A 24,136-nucleotide genomic window follows, 5' to 3' on the forward strand; every position below is an offset into this window, starting at 1 on the left:
CAGGAAAATACTGAGATAAGCTGAGGAGGCTTGGATTGTTTAGTCTGAAGAAGAGAAGGGCCAGAGTGGTTCTTATCAAGGCTGGTGTATAGTGTGTAGAAATATTTGGTGGAAGGGTCTAAAACTAGAATCAAAACAGAATCCTTACTGACTTTGAAAGATCTTAACTTTACAAGTCAGGTCCTGTTCCCCAGCTCCTTGCACGTATTTCACATCTAAAGATGATGGCTCAAGGCTTTTCAGTGACTTTCAGTACCAGTGCCCAGGCTGGTCTGAGCTCTGAGTGGAGACCGTGCACAGCTTGGGCATCCCAGGGCAGAAATAGGTGTTCTCAGATTGCTGTGTCAGGGATCCTCAGGGAGAAAGACTTTCCTCAAAAAAAAATTACTTTGAAAAGGTCCTGGGAAAAGAGAATATTGCAGAAAGGTTGTAGAAGATTGCAGGAATGACACATCTAAGGAGAATTTGAACAGTTGCACTGTCATGAGGTGTACACTAATAAAAAACGGCATTTCATGCAGTGCACAATTGAATTGGGAAACTCATTGTCACAAGGTGTAGAAATAAAAAGAATGAATGGATTAAAAATAAAATTTGATGTGTTCATAGAAGATAAGTCTACTTGGGCAGTCAAAGAGAGAAAAAGAGTCACTAGCTTAATGTGCCCATTTTACAAAGAGCAGTTCAGCTTTAGATAAAATGTGACGGGGCTTTGTTTGCTTTCCTCGTCTCTTCAGCTGTGATGTGCCATGGAGAGTTGACAGTGGCTGTACATTTGTTGTATTGTTGGTGGCTACTACCTGTAGCACAGTCTGACCAGTACCACCCCTGCACTGGTGGTTTCTCAGTGAAGCTATTCCTGTAATCATTAGATTCATGTTTGACATTTGAGAGCTGACAGCCTTTAAAACACTGGTGGTTCTCACTGCATGTCCTGGCAGTGTATTAATGGGACAAACGTGTTCCTGTGGTGTTTCTCAGCTTGCAGGCAAGTATTTTAATTTCTGTGTATTAGTCCTTTGATGAATGTTATGAGAATATGTGATTACTGAATGAAAGGGAATGGTAGCCGGCTCCTTGCAGGTTGCAATTTTAACCTTTTAGGAGCTGAAAAGAAATAAATTCACCTTGTCTCTCCTTTCCTGTTTTCTTTCTAATGTTACTGTTCTCCCATCCACAGTTGTTCCTTTTTCTTTCTACTTCATCATCATGTAATTGGACTTGCTGTTTCCCTTCATGTCTTCTGAGTTACAGGTTAGAGAAGGGAAAATTCAGCCCTTTACCACTTCTAGAAGTGTAGAAGTGTCCAGAAGTGTTCAAAGGCTTGAAAATTTACTGAAGTATTTTACGTATTTGACAAATAGGAGCTAAATGCTGCCCCTTTCGCAAGCACTGCTGGTCAGGTTCAGCTATTGCTGGAACTTAGACCTTATTTATTAAGTGACCTTATTGCTTGGGTGGTGAAGCTGTAAGTTGGTGAGGATTTTAGCTGGACAGTGGAGGATAAACATAAATATATGTGAATTTGATAACAGATTTTCATCACTGATTTTGCAGAAAGTGAAACCATTACAATAATGGTGAAATATTTGAAAAATTGAAATAAATACAATTCATCTGGTAGTGACTTTTACAATTAATTGAAAGTTAGAGGCTGACAAGTATTTATGATGAAGTTTGATTTGGATAAATGTCCATGTGTTCAATATTGATCCTGTCTGCATCTCAATGAATGATTATACTTAGCTTATCAACCCTGGGACATGGGAAGGCTTGGGATATGGAAAAGCTTCAGGACATAAGCTTGTTTGGCTTTCTGAATGGATAAAAGTGCCTAATGTGCTAAATGTTGTCTGTGAGTCTGGATCACAGTCCCTGCCATGTTCCTGGATGGCCAGAAATCCAGGTGAATATTTTTATTCCATACTAGAGGTTTCAGATTCCATGGTCCTTTCATTTGAGCCCACAGCTGGAATTCTCATTCATTTCTCTTGACAAGACACTGGTGGCAACAATTACACTGGTAATTTTTACTCTGGGTGTGGTTTTTACTGACCCACACCCAGAATTTTTGTAAAACTTTTCTGTGCAGTGGGGACATCAACAAAAAACACTACTTGAAAGAGGTGACCTGCTGATCAGGTGGTTTTTACAGACATAGCTTGAGACAATTGTGTGGAAGCTGTCTTTTAAACTTAGATGTATGCAAGAGTCAATAAGTAAAAAATTGTGTAAAGTATCATACTTTACATACTTAGGTTGTGGGGAGAAAGAAGTTGTCCAGGGTACATTGGTCCAGATCACTGCTTGCTAAAAGGCATTTTGTGCTGCTCTTGATGTTTTGTTCCCTAAATGCTCTTGCCTTTGTTTAGAAAGAAATAAAGCAATAAACACAGGGGATTGACTGTGAATTCAGAATGCTGTGGTTAAGTGATGTTTAGGTCTGTTTATCATCTTTTCTCTATAAGCATTTGCAATCTCAGTTTGGAGCATAAACTGGTCAGTCCATCACTGGGTAATTTACAGTGCTGTTTAGTCAGTTCCTTTCCTGGCATATTTTAGAGATATGGGAAGACACATCACACAGGTTAAGGTGGTAGGAAGGTGAGCATAGCTACTTGCAAATTTTTAACCCAGAGTGAACTGTTTCATCAGTCGGTAAACAGAAGCCTGTTTATCCTCAAAAGATTTAATTTCACCAGTGAAGGCTGAGACCACCAAGCCCAGAGCAGGTGAGGGGTGTGGGGATGTAATTTTGTTCAGAGAAGGATCCAACCAAAGTATTTGGGGAGGGAGGGAATGGGAAAATTTCTGTATAGAAGACATTAGTGCTGAAGTTTTTCCTACTGGGTTCAGCTCTGTGGCTGATCACCTCTAGCCAGTTCACTGCCAGCTTTCAGCAGATAAATGATGTTCAAATGTACAGGTTTACCTGGGTTAAAAAAATGAGTCTGTAGAAGGTTCAACCTTCTTGAAAAATAAGGAACTTCAGTTCTAGTTCTAGCTTTGATCCTAGGCCTTTTCTGTACAAATAGAGCAATTTCCTAGATCTGAGCTCTCTCAGATCTGCTTGAGTGTACCTGCATATTAGCTAATCCTCTAAGCCAGCATCTAAAAATACGCACACCCCATGGGCACTTGCTAGAGCTGTGCAAGCCAACAAGTTTGCTCACAGTCAGAGATGAGGAGAAATACTCTTGAGTTCATGCAGGTTCACCATTCCTGTCTGTTGCAACCAGACTGAAGACTGAATTTCACCTGAGTTAGATGCCAAGCCTGAAACATACCTGAATTTCCAGAGGTTGTGTGAGCTGTAGTGAACAGTCAATCTCGAGGCTTGTAGTGATGTGTAAAGACAGGATGCTTTCTACCTGTTCTGGTACCTGCATCAGAATAAATACAGTGGTGCTAGCTCACGAGAGCAATACTGGGGCTCTCTCCCTGCCAGGACACTGGAAAAGAAAATTTTTCCAGCTCCCCAGCAGCAAGTTTATGGGAGGTGTAATGTTTGAACAATTTTATAATCCTAAATTGTTATTTAGAAAATAAGATCTGCTAAACTTTTGTACAGTTAAACAACTTCATACCAGTGAGAAAAGAGGGAGTTCAGTCTCCATTACTCATTCTCTCCTTGTTATATGTGTATAGAGAGATCTCCAGGTGACAGCTTTGGTTGCTTAATAAAATGATATTTTATATATAATGTGGCAAATTATTTGGATTGTATTTCTATTCTTGCAGTATCAAGTGCACTTCTGGAGTTTGCAGCCCCTGCAATCCAGTGATTATGTGTGAACTTTGGATTTCATTTTTTGACAAATGTGGTTAACAGAGACAGCAGGATCCAAGTGTGATGTGCAAATTCAAAACACAGAAGAAAAATTATATAGTGATTTTTATTCCAGTCTCATCATATTCCATAGTCTAAGTCATGAATTTCAGTACCATGTTTGTAAAAGGATTGAGAGTTTCATATAAGAAGACAGTTGCTACTTGTGGAGTGTGTAGCACAGTGTTGCTGTCACAGGACACCTCTAGCTGCAGAGTTCCCTTGTGCAGGGAGCTACACTGAAGCAGCTGCCATTTTCTGCTTTAGTTCTGATGCTGATGTGAGCGAGCATGTGCTCCAGCATTTTTCTCTCACCAGAGAGCTGTGTTTGCTCTTTGGAGAAGAGCGTGCGTCAGCTTCATCTTCTCATAGCATTGTAAGTTCTGCTGAAGTCTGATCGTGCTTTGAGTCATGCTGTGTCCTTGGGCACAGAGAGGCTGCAAATTTCACAGGTTAATTATACTTTGGGTATAACAATATCCATGTCAAACAGCATGACTTTCTATTTCATTGGATACCTCCTTATTCCTGTGTTTTGAGAGATGGAAAACAGAAATGGAAAAGTGAATGGAAAAATAAGTCTGTATTTGCTATCTCCTGTGCTCCTATCCCAAGCACTGAGTCCTCTACTCCATAATGTTATTAGCAGATGTGACACAATTTGAGGTATTATTCCAGTAGTGCCAGAAATTCTGGTGTCTCAGCCATTTAAAAGGATTTGTCCTGCTCACCAGTTAGCATTGTGGGCAGGCTCTCACTAACCTGCAGCCTGCTGTGTTCACCACAAGGGAAAAGAGGATAGTAAAATGGTGAAGAATACTCAGGACCTCATTTGTACCTTTGGCTTAAGGACTTCCATCACTTTCTAGATAATCTTTAGTGTGCTTTAAATGCTGTGTAGTGTGTTGACTGAGCTTGTGGTGTCTAGCTGTGCAGTATCATGCTACTTTGGGCATACCTTAAATAGCTAAGGCATACCTTACTATATTGCCAGTCTCAGAATATTTTGATTTGGAAGGGATCATCAATGTCCCAGCTTCTGGCCCTGCACATGACAGCTGTAAGAATCACACCATGTTCAAGAACTGAAGCAGCTTTTGATCCCAGTACTGCATTCACTTTTGGTGAGAGGCATTCTTTCCTCAGGAGCTTTTGGTCAAAACAAAGAATATAGAGAAGTTTGTTGTGGGACAACACTGTCTCACTGACTAGAATCTCACAGCTTGTCTGCTGCATCAGTATCTTCTTGGACATGTGTGTTCAAACTGGGTCACAGTGTAGATAAGCAAGGGGTGGGATACTAAGTTCAGGTGAATGGGCTCTATAGAGTGATTGCAGGCATTTTGACAGCTAAAGCAGATGAGCAGCTGTGGATGGGGGGGCGGGGGGGCAGAGGGTTTCTATTGTTTTGTTTTGGTGGGTTTTTTTTGGTTTTTTTTTTTTTTTTTCCTGCAGGGGGAGAAAACTTAGCTAATAGTGATAAAATCACTCAGAAGTCTGGTGCAAGGGTTTTGCACGGTGTCTGCTGCAGATCTGCAGTCACATGAGTGCATTTTGTGAATGGGATGGAGGCCTGACCTCTGTGCAACTGCACAGGGCATTGCATGGTAAGCGTTTTTGTTAATGACATGCTTCTTACCCTGAGAGCAGGAGTTTGAGGGGGTGGTATGTGAATGTCTTCCTGAAAATAAAGTGCCTGGGTATTGGTTCACACATAAGGAGTTGTAGTGCCTTCCTCTCTCTACTAGTTATTCAACTGAGCTATTAATTCAGGCAACTTCTCTCTAAAGAGCTAAAGTAGAGGCAGTAAGCACCAAAAAAACTGCACAGGTCAAAGAGTGTAGCTTTCCCTAAGCTTTATTAGACTTTCCAGCTTATCCCAGAGCTGTGGAGGTACTCTGAGCATGCTAAGACTACTGTGGGGAAATGCTGCCCTCCAAAACTAGGTTTCTGTTTCTGGTGCTTTGAAAGCAGATGGGAGGCCAGACCAGGGCACTGGCTTGCCTGCAGCACAGGAATATTGCCTGTATCAGGAAGGATCCAAAGTGTGGCATGCAGACAGCAACTGTTGCTCAGCTTTTCCAGCTATCTAGAATAGATCTGACAAGCAATTAGAGCATGAATATATTACAGAGCCGATGGGGGATGCCTTTGTTAAAACTTGTGACCCATACTTAGCTGCTGTTTACATTGGCGGCTGCTTCGAGGGTGGGCAAGACCCTACCTGCCTGTCTTTCTCCTCTCTCCTTCCCTGCGCCGAGCGAGCCGGGGAGCTCTGCATCTCATTGGATATTTCAAATGCTTTCTGCACAAGTCATAATTAATGCCGAGTTGTGGAGCTAAGACCAGATGTGCTGCCGAGATTATCTCCCAGGGCAGAGCGGCTGCTCTGTGCTGTGTAGCGCTGGGTGAATGGAAAGCTGCCAGTGCTGGGACTCAGAATGTGTCTGATGCCTGAAGTCAGGACTTTCTTTCTCTGCCGCTCCTGCTGTCTGACACTGCCTGGTTTCTGCTTGAAGCTCAGCGCCTGTCATGTAGCAGAGTGCTGCACAAGAACCAGAGGTATGAGATGATTTTCCAGAGTTTTGATGTGTTATGGTTTTCTTTTGCTAGAGGAAAAGCATGTATCTAAGTGTAGCCTTAGACAGAGGCTAAGAATCTAAAATAGGAGCTGACTTTACAAAGGGGGAAGGAGTGGGAAGGACACAGTCTGTGGCCAAAAATACTACTGGATACTAAGCTAGCATGTGGAGATAGTTCTGGGGAGATGTGTTTCTCTTTGCATATACATAGAATATTTAAATGGATGCATGTGGATGAGAACAATCAGCTTCTGGTATATGGATACTGCACTTTCTGGGAATGGGGTCAGAAGACACCAAGTTGTACCACAGACCCATTTGTGTGACTGAGCAAGTAATTTTAGTTTTTCTTGATTCCTAATTGTCTTTTGCTTCCTTTTTCCTCCTATTCTTGCATTCTTTTGTTGGCTGGATTGTTTAGTTGTTCGGGACTATCATTTTTTAGGTACATATGGCTTCTACCATGAAACTCCTTTTCCTGTTGCCGCTGCAGTAATTCACATAAGTGTGTGCTTGGGTGGGCCAGGGGAGGGGAAGCAAAGATTTGTGTGTGTTTTGTGCTGTGGAAGCATATGCATTTCTGAATGTCTGCCCGTGATTTTTTCTCAGTGCTTTCATGTGTGAGAGGGACAGATAAATGGGAACTTTAGCATGAAAGTGGGAAGGTAAAAGCAGGCACTTACCTGTGCAGGTGAGCACGTACACAATCTTTATATCCATAAGCTGCCTGTCTGTGAGGCACCACATGCGTGCGCGGGTGTATGTGCTGTTGTATAGCAGCATCCAGGTGTAAGCCTGATTATCTTCCCACACATCTTTTAACTTGTGTGGAATAAGCTGCACATACAGCTGACGTAGGTGTGCCTGGACTTTTCACACTTTAAGTACATGCGGAGTCCTTAGTCCTCCGTGTGAAGAAAATCTACTCAAAAAGTGACTTTATCTCTGTCTTTAGTTTATTTTGGTTGAAATAAGAGCCTCTGATGAGGAAAAATGTAGCAGAGAGCATATATTTTCCTGCCCACTGCATGTCTGGACAGCATAGCTGAATGTATAGGCTTTGTATGCCTGGAGCTGGTGGGTGAGCTGTTCAGGCCAGGACAGAGAGCCTGTCTGTGTCTTAGTACATCATTCCTGGCTTGCTTTTTCTGCAAAGAGTCACCTAAATCTTTAAAGAACAGAGGCAGCTTGTTGGAGTAGAGGAAAGAAATTCTGTAGTTCTGCTAGCTCATTTTTTTAGTATCTCTTGAATCTTTCTGAGATTAAGGATGTGGTTCCAGGCATGCTAGAGTTTTTTTCTACTTTGAAACCAAACAAAAGGGCCTAGCTATAGATAAGGGTATGACAAGGAAAGTTAACCCTTAGGTTTCTAGTAAACTTTTGGCTTTATTTCCAGCTTAACTCTGTCTGGAGTGTGACTGGATGGCACTGTCTCCCCTTCTTTAGAATGAAGAAAAAGACTTTAATGTCTTCCAGCGGGATCATCAAATGGAGTGAAGTGCTGCCAAGTTCAGTCTGAGCTGCAGGGCCCAGTGATTAAAAGCAGGCCTGTGCCTTGAGGAGCTGGCGCAGGAGGCTGTGTGTGACTGGCTCTGCATTGCTTCTCCTTGCAAGGCAGGGCAGTCTCTGTCCAAACCGGAGATGTTGTCATACACTGGGAGTTTCAGGGACGTTTTACTACATCACTTTTACAAGGTCTGAGACCTGACAGAAATGAGACAAATGATACAGAGCCACAGGACACCAGTTGCTCAGTTTACCCTGTGGGGTGCTGGGAGACTGAAGTAGGCACATCTGCTAAGTCTGTTGTTAGTGCGACTGAAAGGGTCCAAGTGATAATTCTCCTGAACTTCATCAAGCAGATGCCCAAATGAAAGATTTCTGTAAGCCTGCAACTGTCAGCATCTCAGATTTCTCTTTGACAGTCCCTTTGCAGCCCCACTCCATAAATAGCTCTTAGCTTGTTCTTTCTATGAACCTTAACACTATTTTTCTTTTCTGAGCCATGGACAAGTTCTGCAGCCACTGTACAGATGAACAATTTCTCCAAGGCCAACTTTCCAGTCTTTCTAACTGCATCTCTGTGCTTTTTCTCTCTTAACACCAACCATAATGCTCCTACTGCCAAAAGACTTGGCCTGGGTGCAGTCTTTCTCCTGAGCAGCATCTGTGGTGGCCCTTGTGTATGGCTCAGCAAAAAAAGAAAAAAAGTAGGATAGAGAGAAAGAAAATGTATGGAGCTGCAGTGTAACTGAAAAACGTAACAAAGGGAAAGTTGCAGTTAGCAATAGACTTCACTTGGGTGAAATATTTTGTCTGAGCAATGTTTCATTATCCCTTCTGATGGTTCCCTGGAAAATTAGGGTTCAAGTTCAAGGGAGAGAGAAAGGCATAGATCTGGAGTTGGTTCAAAGTTGGTTTGGGCAACAAAACCAGGGTGGAAGGCAGCCGAGAGAGCTGGGCTGCAAGAAATCTTTCACCCTGGCAATAGCTTGAGTCCTCTTCCCACCAAAAAATGACCTATGCAGACTGTGTGATCTCACTAGCACAGCCCTTCAGCAGACACTGTCACACAAGAAGCAGCGCATGCTTGTGCCAGCTCCTTTCACTCGTCCTGTGATAAGCAGATCATCTTCCTTGGTCATGTTTGGTTTCATGCCTGGCTTTTCTTGTTACTTGTTTGAAATGATCTGGAGGTGAAGAATATTGCAGTATAACAATATTTCAGTGCCTTTATTTCCTCCCAAGATTGTTGTTTTCATCAAGTAGAAAAATATTGCTGACATCAACGTGTGAGGAGGAAAGATGGGATCCCCAGCATCTGGCTGTGCAGGAGACACCCACAGTAATGGTGATACTGTGTTTGTGAAGGGTCCATCTGCTGCTCCATCTGAGTCTCAAATTACATCCCCCTTCTATCTCTGTTACCTTGGCATCACATTCCTTATTCTCTGTGTTGGTCGTCTCCATTTGATTGTAGTCCTCTTGTCTCCAGAAGTCACTCACAGGTAGATTGCACCTACAGAAAGCTACTGCTGTTGTGATCCAAATTGTCTGTGAAGGATGAGGACTGATGTTGCCTGAAATGTGTTGGAGATGTTGCTGAGCACAGACCAATCAAGGCTGGGGAAAAGTAGATTCTCTTCAGTGGAGATAATGCATGCAAGTTGTGTGTGTGCTTGCTTATGTGTGTGACACTGTCTTTGGTCTTGATCTAAGTGTAGAACATCAGAACACGAGCTCATAGAAGAACATTGTATATCTCCTTTAAGCCTGGGGAGTGCAGAGCCTTTACCTCTTTCCCAGAGATTTCTCTGGACAGACCCATTAGGAAACAGATTCAGCAAGTAGGGATTTGAGAAAAGAGGGCAGCTATTGCCTTGACATGTGTCACATCCTGACCTCCCTGAATTTATATGTCTTGCATCTAGAAGAGTGGGCAACATGTATCATTTTAAGGAAAGAGATATGCCCCGTCATGACAGCAGGGATTACATGATGGGATTATAAAGCAGTCTGTGCAAAAGCAGAAAGAGATTCCCTATCCTAGAAACTGACTTCAGAGACACTCAACTCAGTGAAAATTCAAAGAGATTAGAAATAAGCTCTAGTAAAACCTTTACTCTACAATAAACCAAACATATACAATGATAAAGATAAGTCACTCCCATGCTCCAGGGCATGCCCTTCTGCCAGGATGAGGGAATTTCCTTTGAGACTTCTCATGGCCCTCCGGCTTTGATACTGTAATCCAGTTGTGTAGGCTGTGGTGTAAGGAAAGTTTCTGTCTTCTGATGTATAACAAACAGCCAGGGAAAGGAAATTGGTCTTCAGGATTCTTCTTGCAGCTTTCGTTTGATGAGTTGAAACTGATAATGAGAGGCTTGTTTCACTGAGGATTCAGCAGGGTTGGATTGAATATAGAAAGCAGATATGGTGTCTCTTATGAAGAACAGTGGTCAGGGAACTCCTGATACCAGGAGTTATCAACCTCTCACGAATGTAGCCCTGGAAAAAAAAAAAAGGAAGACATGGTCACTAGTGGGGGAAGGTAAATAGAGCCTTCAGAAATTACTAGATTCCCTGGCCTGCTATAAGTACATATGTGCAAGATTAAATACTGCTTCTGGCCACTGGGTGTGAAACAGTGTGACTCCAATATTGCATGCTGTTTTATTTTTCAGACCTGCAGGTTTAACTGAGTGCTGGATGAATTATCTAAAGATCCTTGATATCTGTAGAAAACGTAACTTTGAGAAATCCCTGAACAGAATTTCCTGCCTGTTCTAGTCTGATGTCAGCTGAAATTCTGAGAGCTGATTCTGAAATTCTGGGAGTAGATTCTGGGATTACTGAATTTTTGTAGCCAAAATATCATTCACTTGGATACTATGCTCCTTTACTCCACCAAACATAGTAGGGTGCTAGAATTAAAGTTTCAGAATTCAACTCAGTGGCAGTCCTTTTAGATGGAGCAATCTTCTAGTAGTAGGGATTGAACTAAGATCTCTGGCTCTTACAGCCTGAGCCCCCTTCTGTGTTGCTGAAAGACCTGATGCCAGTAGTGGCATTCAGCAGCTGGTATTGGCAAGGAAAACTCCATACTCCCCAAAGAAACAGATAGTGCTTTGTACCTAATGATATATGTCTACAGTAGTTCTGGCTAAAGAATTAATGTAGGCCAGTCTGGTTTTACAGAATATGGTGCTTCTCATATTTTCAAGATGCAAGAAGTACAGCACACACTTTTTAGTAGGAAGAGCAATGGATTTTGCATGCATTTTACTGTCTTTTTTTTATTTTTTATTAATATTCATTCAACAAGTTTAATTAAAGGAAAATAAATAGAGTCTCCCAGGATGGTGGAAGATTCTCACAATATCCACTTTTAATGTTGATAGCTGTACTCTGCTGTGTGAGCAGTCCCCTCCCAGTGGGATTGCTGCCAGTTGGGCTGGCCAGCTGCACACTAGTGAAGGGCAGCTGTGTGACAGCCAAAGCAGTGGGTGCATTCGGGAAGGAGATGTGTCCCATAAAGTCAACGTAGCCTTTGTTTTGGTCTTCTTGGGATGGAAGGTGCATTAAAAGTATAATTACTTAATCTAAATCCAGCACAGCTGTCAATAACCATAAACATAACCTTAAGCCCACCTTCCTTGTGTATCAGACATAAACCAGCTTAGGGCAGAGGATAGTTTGAAGCACTGGTAAGCAGGAAAAAAAAAATTCATCATGTAATTCTTGTTTTTTAAAATAGCTTTATTCTTCAGAGTCTGTTAGAAACTGGACCTTCACAAAAGCTGCCCCCTCCATGTGAAAACTTCCCTCCTTGTGTGCCCCAAGCAGCAGCTCAGGAAGAGTTTAAGCTGACACCCAGATGTCTCTCTTGCTCTCTGCTGTCAGGGATCTTTGGACAGCGCTTGGAGGACACCGTACAGTACGAGCGGAAATATGGCCAGCGCTTGGCCCCACTGCTGGTGGAACAGTGTGTGGATTTTATTCGCGAGCGAGGTCTTACAGAGGAGGGGCTCTTTCGGATGCCGGGACAAGCCAACCTTGTCAAAGATCTGCAGGATTCTTTTGATTGTGGAGAGAAACCCCTTTTTGACAGGTGAGTTGACATCACCAAATTCAGGCTGGTGTATGTGTGACATGTAAAATCTGCCAGGAATGTCCACTCAGCGGCAATCCTAGCTTACGTTCTTTCCACACCGTCATTCTCTCTGTTGAAAGCGCTGATGGAACCTTCTCCCAGATGGTGGTGGGTGTGAGGCCTTTATTCAGCTCAGTGGTGGAACAGAGCTCATGTGTGGGGGTCATCCAGTGTTTCAGCTTAAGCACATATTGAATGAAAACTGAGCAGTTGGTGGGATCCCATCACAGAAATTGGTACTACAGAGGTGAACTAGGTGATGCACTGCTTTCAGATGTTACATTCTCCCGTCAGATCTGCCTGGAGCAATATCTTGACTCTTTCTTTGTCACCAGGTTTCAGAACAGTCACCCCTATCTGACATATTTTACCTGGCCATTGTGCCAGCAGCTGTTTTCTAGATGCTCAGCTTAATACCTGTTCCCATGGGAAGAGTGTCATCCCTTTCTCTGAGTGCTCCATCCAAGGGCAGCAAGGCAAGGGGCAGCTCTCAGCTGTGCTGACGTTGGCCCTCAGGCATTTGGATGATCAAAAAGGTGGACACTGTCAAGGCCCTTCCAGCCAAATGCTGTCCTTACCCTGTAACTAACATTTCATCCTCTCTGTCATATGTACATCCTGCCTGGAGTGAGTCAGCATTGTGCAAAACTTAACAGACCTTTGTGAAATAAGGCTTGACCCTAACAGAGACCTTGAACTTGAGGGATATTTGGATCCAAGGGCACTGTTTAGATCTGGTCTGATCTCTATCACAGGTCCATAAATGAGATCAGATCTGGGATCTTGTCTTGGAGGCCTGGTACCATTTCTTGCAGGAACTCACCTAGCCCTGGTTTTCCAGGTGATGCTGGTGGCATCTGGTGTACTACCAACACATTAACCTTGAGGGATCTCTGCCACTGGACCTGCAGCCAGTCTCAACATTGCCAGCATCTTCCCTGCCTACCACTGCAGGAAGAGCTAGCACTGTCTCCTGCGTGGGCAGAAAGTGTGTTTGGTCTCATCTTGGGAAGTATATCTTCAGAGTTTATTTGGAACATTCTTCTAATTCTTCCCTTCCCTCAGCTTCCCAGACCACCCATCCTCCTTTCTTTGATTCCTAACCACAAACACTATTTGCTCCCTAAATGGAAGTGTCAAACATTTAGTAATATCTTCATGAAAAAATAAGTTTGAAATAATCATATTGTCTCAGTTAATCTTTTCTTAAACAAAACCTTTGTATTTTTAACTTAATGTCTGGGTGTTCTAGTTCAGAATTAGAATTATCTTAATTCAGTGCTTACACTCTGGAACAGGAGTATCTATGAAGAAATTAATTAGGAATGAAAGTTTCAATTTAATGTTTTACTTTAGCCTTACCTGACTTCATTGTTATGTAGATAAACCAAGCCTCCACCCAGAATTTTTAAAGCCAAATTCAATTGTACAATGGTTTGGATTGGAAGGGATCATAAAATTCATCTCCTTCCAGGCCCCTGCCATGGGCAGGGATACCTTCCAATAGATCAGCTTTCTCAGCACCCATTCAGCCTGGCTTTGAACACTTCCAGGAGCTTCCAGGGGCATCCATAGCTTCTGTAGGAAACCTCTTCCAGTCCTTTACCACCTTGGGTGCAGAAAGCACCTTTATTTCCATATTTGCATTGGCTAAATAGATCAGTGCTAAGTCTCCCTTTTAGGAGAGGCACTAGGGACCTCCAGGAAGGAATGCCTACCTTTTGGGTAGTCACTGTGTAATGCAGTAAGTAAATGTTCAGTGCAGAATCAAAGGAAGCAAGCCTAGAGTTCCTGAGTAGTGGAAAGTTGAGGGTGTCCCAGTTATTGCCTTTTGCTTTTTCCACCATGTCCCCACATGTACATACAGTAGGTCTTTTGTATTTGTAGTCACAGACAGTGGTAAGGGAGAGGCAGTTCCACTATGGCTAAATGAAATGCTTTTCCTCCTAGCAACCATAATTTTCTCTATGTGTAACTATAAATTATCGCTGTATGGCCTGGAATATCTTGACAGCAGACGTGTGAAATCCTTATGCTTCTTTCCAAATCAGGTGCAGTGAAAGGAATATCCTTTCTTATTTCCCAGCTGCTTTTAGATGTCTTTTGTAACTACAGTGATATCCCAGGTGCTTATAGCCTGCCTGCCCCATTGTGGATCAAACCTTTGTGACAACTGACAATTAAAGTACTTATTTTTAAAAGACTTTCTTTTCCAGTGTTCCTATGAAAGGCCAGGTGGTGCTGTTTTGGAAACACCTATAGCAGTCTGTTCCTGCTGCACTTTCATTCCACTGAAAGTCTGGCTGTATTTCATATGGCATCATGGATGAGACAGTTACTGCAGCCAGTGAGCCTGAAGCTCTGTTCTGGGCTCTGCTTCTCAGTGATAGTCAGATCCACCATCCATGCCTGAAACTCCACACTAAAGGAAAAAAAATGAATAAGAATACTGATCTCATTTGTAAAACACTATAATCAACTGAAGAAAACAACTGTGTGAAACTGTGATAATCTCAAATATGATGGAGCTGTTTAATAGGAATAGCATTAGAAGGATTAGGAATATGTGGTATCTGCTGACAGTTTCCTGTTGAAGTGTTTCCAGTTTTGTTTTAACCACATGTTCCAAAAAAAAAGCCATACTAAGTAGAAGAGATTCAGCTTTTGGAGAGAAGAGAGGATTTGAAGCTCTCTTGCCCAATGTTCAGTGATATATTTTTCTCAGAATTCTTTAAAGACTGTCAGGGCAATGGTGGGTAGGGAGGAGATGGTGACAGAATCTGTTTAGACTTCCAACAGTCAAAACCTTGACCAGAGGAGGTCATCTGCAATGATTAACAGTGCTGTACTACAGAAAAAATGGAATGAGAGAGAGGCATCACCATACACCAGAAGCTGGGTAGCTGGAAAGGGTTCATCTTCATCATGGGATCTGACACCTCAACCCCAACTTTAAAGCAAGGGAGAAGGAAGAGGAAAAAGTTGCTCCTGCATTGGGAGAGAAAATAAAAGCTGATATCCTTTCATAACAGATGAGCTAGGAAATACCAAATACCACAAGCCTGGCAGCCATACCAAAGGGCAATAGAGGACCTGGAGGAAATACAGCTTCCTCCATTTTTCCTGAATGATTGACCAGGGTAAGTGGGAGCTCAGCCTGTCAGCTGTATGTGTGTGCTGTCTGGGGAGAGTATCAGCAGGGATCAGTGAGAGGCTCAGAGGTTATGTTTCATGGAACAGGAGGGAAGAGCTCTGTTGTCAATGCTGTGTGATCACTGTGAATTTGCCTGGACTATTCCTCACATTCCTGGTCCACAATGGCAGAGGAACCACAGTGTCACTCTACCTTAAGCATTATCACTGGCATATCCCTTCCATTGTCTGTGTCACATGAGGACATTTCTATCTTGACACAATGGAGATTTCTCTTGTTCCCAGACAGACCTCCCTCCCTACCAATGACTGGTAGAAGAGCTTCCTTCCATGTGCCTACTTTGTCCCTGTCCCTAAGAGGGACCTTGATGCACCCCCCAGTCAAGCTTTGAGGTAGTGTGGGTTTCTAAATTTCCTTCCCTCTTCTCTATTGCAGCAACACAGATGTTCACACTGTGGCGTCCCTCCTGAAGCTTTACCTTCGAGAGCTGCCAGAGCCTGTCATCCCCTTTGCCAAATATGAAGACTTTCTTTCTTGTGGACAGCTACTCTCAAAAGATGAGGGAGAGGTCAGTGATCCTTCTAATCTGCCTCCTCAGAGCATGTTCCTAAGAATCAATGTAGTACAGGTTTTTTCCTCATCTCTTCGAACTTAATTTAAATCAGTGAAGTCCCTGGGAACCTTTCCGTGAATTTTCCTGAAGCTGTAAATTGAGTACTGTTATCACAGGCTGCTGCTTAAAAAAAAGCCAGTCTTGTAGCCTGGTGCTTCTTTCTTCTGAGTGAAGCTCTTATGTAGAATAATTGGCAAGAGATGCAAGGTAGGAGGAAATCTGGGTTCCTTTCCCAGCTTTGCTGTTCACTCACTAATAAGCTGTATGGAGTAACTCCCTTTGTCTGTGTTTTCCATTTTATATATCAGAACAATATATTCTCCTTCCCAAAAATTTTGGTGGATGAGACATTGATCAGTGCAGTGGTTTTTGTCTTTCTTTGAGGAAAGGCACTGTGAAAAGGCAGGCTATGGTATTATCCTAGAATGTGGGTAGAAATAATGCTGTGAAAACTTTGTCAGAACCTTATTATGTTCTTCTCTTTAGTTTCCAGGCAAGGGAAAGGGCTGACAAAAACTACCAAGTCTGTGGCAGTCATGGAACAGGATAATTTACAATATATTTGATTGATCTGTTTCATCCATACTGTGGTGCTCCCTTAGCCCTTTGCATATTGCAAAGGCAGGTTAGATCTGGTCAGATCTGTGGGTGCCACCTTCTAGAACAGAAATTTAAAGAAGCTGGAATGGCTGTTACTTGTGTCTTGTCTTTGCTAAAGAAGCAAAGGCCTGAGGAATTGTAAGCTGTGGTCCACGGTTCTGTCGCTTTTCTGTGTGTGGTCTTGTCTTTGTCTCTGGCAGGATTTGTAGAAGCTGTTCCTCACTGCCAGTCTGGGGTTCACTTTCAGTTCAAGTGGCAGAAGGCTCTGTGGAAATTACCCTTTATGATGCCCGCAGGAAGATGCTTGTTTGCATGCATCAAATGCATCATATGTGGCAATATAAGTTTTTTTATGGTTAAAAGGCAAATAACACTCAAATAATATAACCTCTAGTCAACTGTGAGAAAGCAAATTTCTGTGCATGACACAGCATGTTACCACACCTGGATATGTACTTGCATTCTGGACATCAGGGTGCCAGTGCACTAGAGTTGTATTTTAGTATGGAGAGGTGTGTGTCTACTCCCTCCAAAACTTGTTCATTTTCTGCCTTATCCTTAGTGAACTCAGGAATCTCTGCAGGGTGCTGTGTTACAGACTCCACAGCGGTTACGTCACAAGGAACAGCAGCATTTCTAAGGCGGTGGAGCTGGTTTGATTTTGGTCATAAGATGTGCAGACTGGGAAGTTTTGGATCCATTAAGCACTATTGCACAAGAGTAGAGACACTGCCAAATTGGGCAAACATAATTGTACATCACTGCTCAGCTTATTAACTACATTGTTTGTCTGATTTTGTCTGCACAGGCTGCAGCAGTTTGGGAAGCAACATCTTGTGTGAACAAGGTCAGACTCAAATGACTTGTAAAGCAGAATTCTCTTTAGATTAGAAAGGCAATGGGGTTCACTAGGTAGCCAAAATGAACACTTACAAATACAGCACTGCTCAAAAAGTTGTTTTGTTAAGGTGCTGTTGTAAACATAAGCAATTTTGGTTTTGTCAGGGAAACCTGGAACCTCAAGGTGGGCTGTTTACCTTTTCAGAAAGGAAGGTGGAATGCACACACCGGGGTGGAGAGGTTGTACGTGCACAGTAGCACGAGGAGCAGGATGCAGCATAAAGTCATACCTAGCCTGTGGGGCCTGACTCGCCTCCCACATGGAAAATCCCCCTGCTCAGAAACGTGGTTTCATTGAAACCATGATTTTTAACATGTAATGGTAAGCAGGGAATTTAAAAATCAAACATTTTATTTTGTAAAAGTATTTTGAAACAAAATGTAATTGTACTGGTTTAATTTGAAGTATTGTTTTCTTTTAATTTTTCACTTGAAAGTTTTGAATTAGACTTTTGGACTCTTAATATAGTTTTCATTTTGTACAGCCACCCTCACCTCACACCCAAAAATCCAGAATTGCTTACAGCAAAATAGCCTTTTGGATAAAATTGTTGGCACCTCATGCTGTTACACTGTGACTATGGATAGGAATTATTGTGGTGATTATTAATCTGGCCTAGCTCTAGTACTGCCCCAAGTTTTTACTCAATTTAAGCAATTTTTATTCAAATTGCTTTTTATTCTGCACCCAGCTGATCTCTGGTGTTTGAATGCAAACAGGATCATAACAGAGACCTTGGATGGTGCAGAGGTCTCCAGGTATTTCAGCAGGACTGCAGCATTAAAAAAAAATTTGATTCTGATCCCAGCTGCTTGGGAGGAGGGTTTGAAAATTTAGAGTAAAAAATCTTCAAAAGCCTATAAACTCATTTGAGCTGCCTTGACATGGTGGTATTTTAGCCTTCACTACCTGTACTCAAGAGATGCACACAGCAGTTCAGTGGATTGCACACAAGGCTTCAAGTGTTTTTCAAAGAGGCATCTGAGTTTTTTATGAACATCTAAAGTGTTGCTAGTTTTCCAGCCAAACTAGAAGCTCTGAATTGGTGCTGATCTGTTACACACATTGCAAAATCCTTGGGTTTGGGATTGTTCATTGAAAAGCAGCATTTTCAAGGAGGTAAGAGTTATTTCTGCAAAATCCCATGATAAATAACAGTACAGTGCTTCTATTACTTGCAGGCAGCCATTGGCAATGATCAGTGCCATTGGTTACTACAGAGGTTTCAAGCTTGTGTTTTCCTCGGTGCTGTCACTGTGATGCTCCTAGGCTAAGCCTCTGGCCTTGGTGAGGACAAATCTGGGAGAGCTGATAAAATGCTGCAGTAGGAGAGAGTTTTTTTTTACCTGTCAGGTGTTTGTACTTTGAATATAAAGATACTCTCTGTGTAATACTGTACCTGAGATTCCTTGAAACAAAACATGGATGATAAATTTTTAGAACACTTTTTTCTTTCAGGTAGCATCTTTTACCTCCAGGTCGTTTTCCTGCTGTTCACAGCTGCCTAAGTTTCTGTTCCAAAGTTTTCTCTTACATCCAGTGGAGCCAATGGCATTTTAATTCAGAACACTTGAAATACAGTGCCAAATACCATCCTGATTTTCCTATTTGAAATAAATTGGGTTACAGAGCAAAATTCAAGAGGGAATTAGGTCTGTTAGGTCACACAGTTCTGGTTTAAACTTGTCACTTGGAAGCTGTTTGACCTGAACAACTGACCTTAAACTTCACATCAGTAACAGTTATCCTTGATGGAAAAATTTTTAGAAGTTTAAAAAAGAGGATTGAGATTTTCAGAAGAGACTGGACTTTAAGTGATGTCTCCATTGCTGACACCATTAAACCAGCATAGTGTTTAAGCTAAGGAATTATAAAGAGATTACTGCTTTTAAGAATTTTAAGTTTCAGGTTTTTATTAGAGAACTTTTTTTGTGCTGGGATCTAGAGAATAAAAAAGTACCTGTATATTTAAAGTAATAAGGAGGAAAGCAGGAATGGGCACTGCTTTATGGATCTTTCTGACTTTTCTGGACCAGAGAAATCAGGAATACATTGCAAGAGTTTGGCCAACAGAATTCCCTTCCTTAAAAATTCAAGGAGAGTTTTAAATTAATGTTCAGCTGCACTTTTTTTGGGAACCATTTGCTTCTGGAATTTTTGCAACATCAGTTAGCAGCTACCACTCCTCCTTAAATGTGCTTTGGTATCTGTTTTTCCACAAAAGGTTTAGTTGTCTCCAAAAATAAGCAAATCTCCAGGGCAACAGCAGCATTGACAGGAACAAGAAGATGATACTTAGGATTGTGGCAGGACAATAGCCTCCTGAGTCAGAGGTTTTCATTAGATGATTTAAGTAGCTTCAGGGGTTTAAGTCATTCCTCCAGCTGATGTGTCATCTTACATTTTAATGTAATGACAGAAATTTTGTGAGGAAAGTATGTCCCAGGTCAGAATGACTGCAAAGGGAAGTACACCATTAAAAAGGAGGTACCTGAATTAGACCCATTTCATTTAGCTCTTTTTTAAGAAAAAACTTTCCTCTGCTCAACTGAGCACTACTGCAATGTATTTATACTGCACTTGATGCCTTGAGAGAGGCATCCTGCTACCTAGAGCAGAGGCTAGTCAGTGTTAAAGGAATAAAGTAGGAATTTATTAACCTTCAAAGGATACACCTTGGGCAGTACAAGAGCCCGGCCGAGGCTCCACCCAAGATAGATGATGGATCACACATTTTCACACCTTTGTAAGTTTTGGTCTATTTCCATATTTGGGTTAATTGTCCATTTATACCTTCAGGTTGTGAAGTCCCATCCTCCCAGATTGCTCTCCTCAGTTCACTGTTGTTTATACTTTTGGGCCTGAAACTGCAGCGGAGCCCTTGGTTCTCAGGCTGGAAAAGCATTGTTTTGGCTAACCTGTGAAGAGAACTTGCTAACACTTTATGTGAAGTTCAGAGTTATATACTAATGCAGTACAGAATCTAGAAAATAAGAAAAAGCTTAGGGCATCACACTCAGTGTCCCCAAGTTTCAAACAGGCAAAGGTACATCTGCTGGTACACTGATACTGATGCCTGTGGGCAGGTTTTAAATGCTGGCAAGTCTCACTAAATGAAGGCTTCTATAGCAACCCTTAAAGTTTACAGGAGGATTTCCACTGAGAACTGAGTTCTGGACATTGCATTTTTGGTAAGACACAACACACTGGATGACACCTCTTCTAAAGCAAAACCTCTTTGTGTTATCATCTGTTGTTCAGCATTTGGCTGTGGAAAGAGGACTTTGTAGTCCTAAAGGAAAGTCACGTCTGCTTTACAGCATTTACATTAATAACTCTGCTTCTTGTTTTTCCTGTCCCTCAGGGTACCCAGGAACTGGTTAAACAGGTGAAGAATTTGCCCCAAGCTAACTACAACCTCCTCAAGTACATATGCAAGTAAGTGAAATTAATTAACACTTGGAAAAGTCTCTAAGTTTTGTGAAGATATCTTATATGCAAATAATATAGTATGAAAGTATGAATATTCAAAAACCACTTAAGTGTAAGTTACAACTTCTTTAAAAAATGTGGAGGTGAATGCAGCCTGCCTGAAGGAAGCTCTTGGTTTATCCAAGAGGAGCAGCCAAGCAAATTGCTGCCACCTGCAGCCTTGGCAGTAGGTATGAGTGATTCTAATACGTTATATTGTTTTATTTCAGAAGCACCTATAGATCATTAAAGATAGACACTTATTCCAGATACTGCACACCTGTAAGATTTATGACACAAGTTGAGTAGCAGATGCAGTCAGAATAGCCAGTCTGGCATTTGCTCTGGTTTGGAAGTGGGGTCAGTAGTGGCTTCCTCTTTGATTACCAGGGACCCCACAGCCTTGCTTTCATCTCTGCTGATTTTCCCAGTTCTTGGGCTGCCTCTTTATCTGGGGATTGGAAGGAGATGATTTTTAAAGCTACTTCCACTTCCAACCATTCTATGATTTTGTGACCTGTATTTTGTTAAAGTAAAGCCAAGCCACAAAGCTCTTTCCACAGGCTGCTAGTTCTCGGACAAGGAGATGACTTATTGCTTCTGTTGTATCTCTAAGTGAAAATTCACCAAAGTCGATACATGTAAATTGAGAATTCCTTTAAAAATGTAAAACTCTGTCCTTTAAGACCCAGTAGATGGCTGGGTTCCTGCTAGCTGGGTACTTCTGGCAGAAAACATCCTGTCTTCTCTGGTTCACATACTAGGAGGGATCTGGGGTTATACTGAATACCTAAGCTACTGCAGTTCCTCAAATCATTTCAGGTGTCAGGGTTGTATGAAAACAGAACAAAACTGAATGCTTATAGTCAGAGAAGTGACTTACTTATGAATTCCCTCCTCCTTTGATTCTTCTGGGGGGGCTTTTCAAGGTTCCTTGATGAAGTTCAGGCTCACTCCAGCATTAACAAGATGAGTGTCCAGAACCTGGCTACAGTATTTGGACCAAACATACTGCGGCCCAAAATGGAGGATCCGGTGACCATGATGGAAGGTAGGTGCTGTTCTGGTGGGATGGCACAGCAGCTGTGGTTTGGAGCTGTAAGTGAAAGCCATACATTCCTTGGTAGCTGTATCAGTTGTCTGCACAGTCAGAACAAGTCAAGCCATCCCTTTCATCAGGGCCTGTGAGGGGTATTCCAGCTGGCATCTTATCCCTCTCACCACTGGACTGGGAGTGTCTCTCCTCTCCACCATGTGGAGATGCCTCCTTACCCCTGAAACTCTTTTTGAACCTACTGCTAAAATGAAAGCTCTACTGTTTCTTCAGAAGGACTGTGCTTAAGTACCAAACTGTAATCATTTAGTATTGGTGCATTTCAGTGGTTATACAGCTCCCTGTAGACAACATCCGGACCATGAGGACTGGAGTTCTGGCTGTGCCACAGTGGCTATAACTAGAAGTGTCTTAGAAGTGTTGTCTTCTAAGAAGACTGTATGGATCAAAACTTCACAGAATTAAAAAAAAAAAAGGAGTTGATAATCAGTTAATTTTGGATGAAAAAAAATCTGAAGCTTTAAAATTACTTGCTTCCATATGAGTCAAGCAGGCTGACATTAGGGCTGGGGTACAGCTCCTCTCCCAGGTTGCACTGAAACACTACTGTGGTGCAAGTTTTAGCAAGATTTTTGCATAAGTTTTGTAGGATTTTGGCAAGCCTGCAAAAAGGGTTGATGAATTAATTAGGCGCAGATGGAGATGTTGTGCCCAGGATGCCTGAACTTGGCTCTGATTCTGCTCCCTAGCTGTAGGGGACAGCTGACATGGTATTTTCTGTGATGCAAATCCTTCACAGAAGGCCAGTATTGTCATGCCTTAGCAGCAGAAATGCCTTTAGCTCTTCACAGGTGATGTGCAGATGTGTCCCCCACGATGGCAATTCACTGCAAGACAACAGGACAACTTCAGAGCATGACATGACATATTATAGTAGTTCAGGGACTTAAAGCCTACCACAGAGATGCGGGTCATAGTTTTAAGGGTGAATTTGATACCTTCCCCTGGAGGTGCAGAAGGTACAAAAATCGTGAGGAGAAGAAGGGAGTGCGGCAGCAGTGCTTGTTATTCAGTGTTGGAGGAGGGGACAGCTGAAATCAGCCTGTGTGCGATGCTGGCACTTCCCCTAGTGGCCACCGGGCCAGCGCTGGCACGGCTCTCACAGCCTTGGCCAGCAGCGTGCTCTCTGCTCAGCTGGCACAAGGGACAAATTTGGGTTCACATCACCTCAGGCATTTAATTCTGCAGCTCATCCGAGGGCAGAGGTGCCTGTACTGTGAGTAGGTGCACACGTGCAGGTGCTGGGGTCACTGTGAAAACACTACAGTGATCTGATCGGGAATTCTGTATTGCCACAGATTTGAACTGAAAAATTGGGATTTTTCAGTTTCAGTTTTTAATTGGAAAATTGGTAGAAAAATTGGGATATGTGGGCTGGATTTTTAGACTTAATCATTATACTCATAACAGGATTGGCAATGTTTTATTTTAGTAGAGAATTTAGCTGAGGTTGGTTAGATAAAAGTAACAGAAGTGGAAAGACTCAATTTTTATTTTTTTTTTTCAGCTTCAGAGTAATTTGGATCTCCTAAATAAACTGATAATGATATCTTAACAAAAAGCACTCTAATTGTGTCTCTCTTAAAATTTAAACCATGCATTTCAAATAGAAGTATCCGAAGTTTGACAGCTAAATTGTTAGGAATGCCCTTATTTTCAAGACATTTAATTCTCTTCCTGCATTCACAGAAATAAAATAGAAGTGGTAGGTGAGCTCAGTACATTTTGCTTAGGTCAAAAACTCATCAATAAAATCATGCTCTTGCCTTGAACCCTGAGTATGTTTGCCTTATTCTCTATTTCAGGCTACACTTAAAAATAGAATTGCTTATTCACCCTTCTAAAGGTTTTCCTCTGTAGGAAGTGCTTTGTATTAGGTTTGGTAAGTGGTGTTCTCTGTTAGTTCATAATGGTTTACTCCACTCCTGGAGAACGGTACCAGCACATTTCTGAGGATTTAAATAATTGCGAGCACTTTCTGCACTTCCTGTAACCCTCTGTGAGTGCAGATATAATATATATATAATAATATATATAATATAATGCAGATGTCATACTTTCTGCAAGTTTCTCTATACACTGAGTGTAGCAGAAGGCCTGAGCTGAAATTTGTGATTTTTCAATAAGCAGTAGCTCTGGGCCTGTTCAGACCCAGAAACTGGGTGCAACCCAGTCATGCAAACAGGCTGGGGTGAGTCGCAGAGGTCTTCCATGTCTCC

The 24,136-nt window shown here is 42.1% G+C and overlaps 1 protein-coding gene across 22 annotated transcripts in view; it reads left to right on the forward strand.

Annotated features, from left to right (window-relative positions):
• ARHGAP22 (Rho GTPase activating protein 22) overlaps nucleotides 1–24,136 on the forward strand; it is a 146,584-nt gene that overhangs the window by 111,389 nt on the left and 11,059 nt on the right. For 20 of the 22 annotated variants that reach the window (XR_015290050.1, XR_015290052.1, XR_015290051.1 and 17 more), the window contains 4 exons: nucleotides 11,815–12,022; nucleotides 15,654–15,786; nucleotides 20,697–20,770; nucleotides 21,733–21,854. Coding sequence is in view for 18 of the 22 variants with exons in the window: in XM_086900400.1 (XP_086756526.1) it covers nucleotides 11,815–12,022; nucleotides 15,654–15,786; nucleotides 20,697–20,770; nucleotides 21,733–21,854 (537 nt within the window). In the remaining 4 variants the exon portion in view is untranslated. Of the gene's footprint in view, nucleotides 1–5,716; nucleotides 6,392–11,814; nucleotides 12,023–15,653; nucleotides 15,787–20,696; nucleotides 20,771–21,732; nucleotides 21,855–24,136 lie in introns of those variants that run through there. The other 2 variants (XR_015290053.1, XM_023929576.2) reach the window with 1 other exon arrangement.

Source organism: Cyanistes caeruleus, chromosome 8 (genome assembly GCF_971803275.1).
Source record: "Cyanistes caeruleus chromosome 8, bCyaCae1.hap1.1, whole genome shotgun sequence".
NCBI classification, from domain to species: Eukaryota; Metazoa; Chordata; class Aves; order Passeriformes; family Paridae; genus Cyanistes; species Cyanistes caeruleus.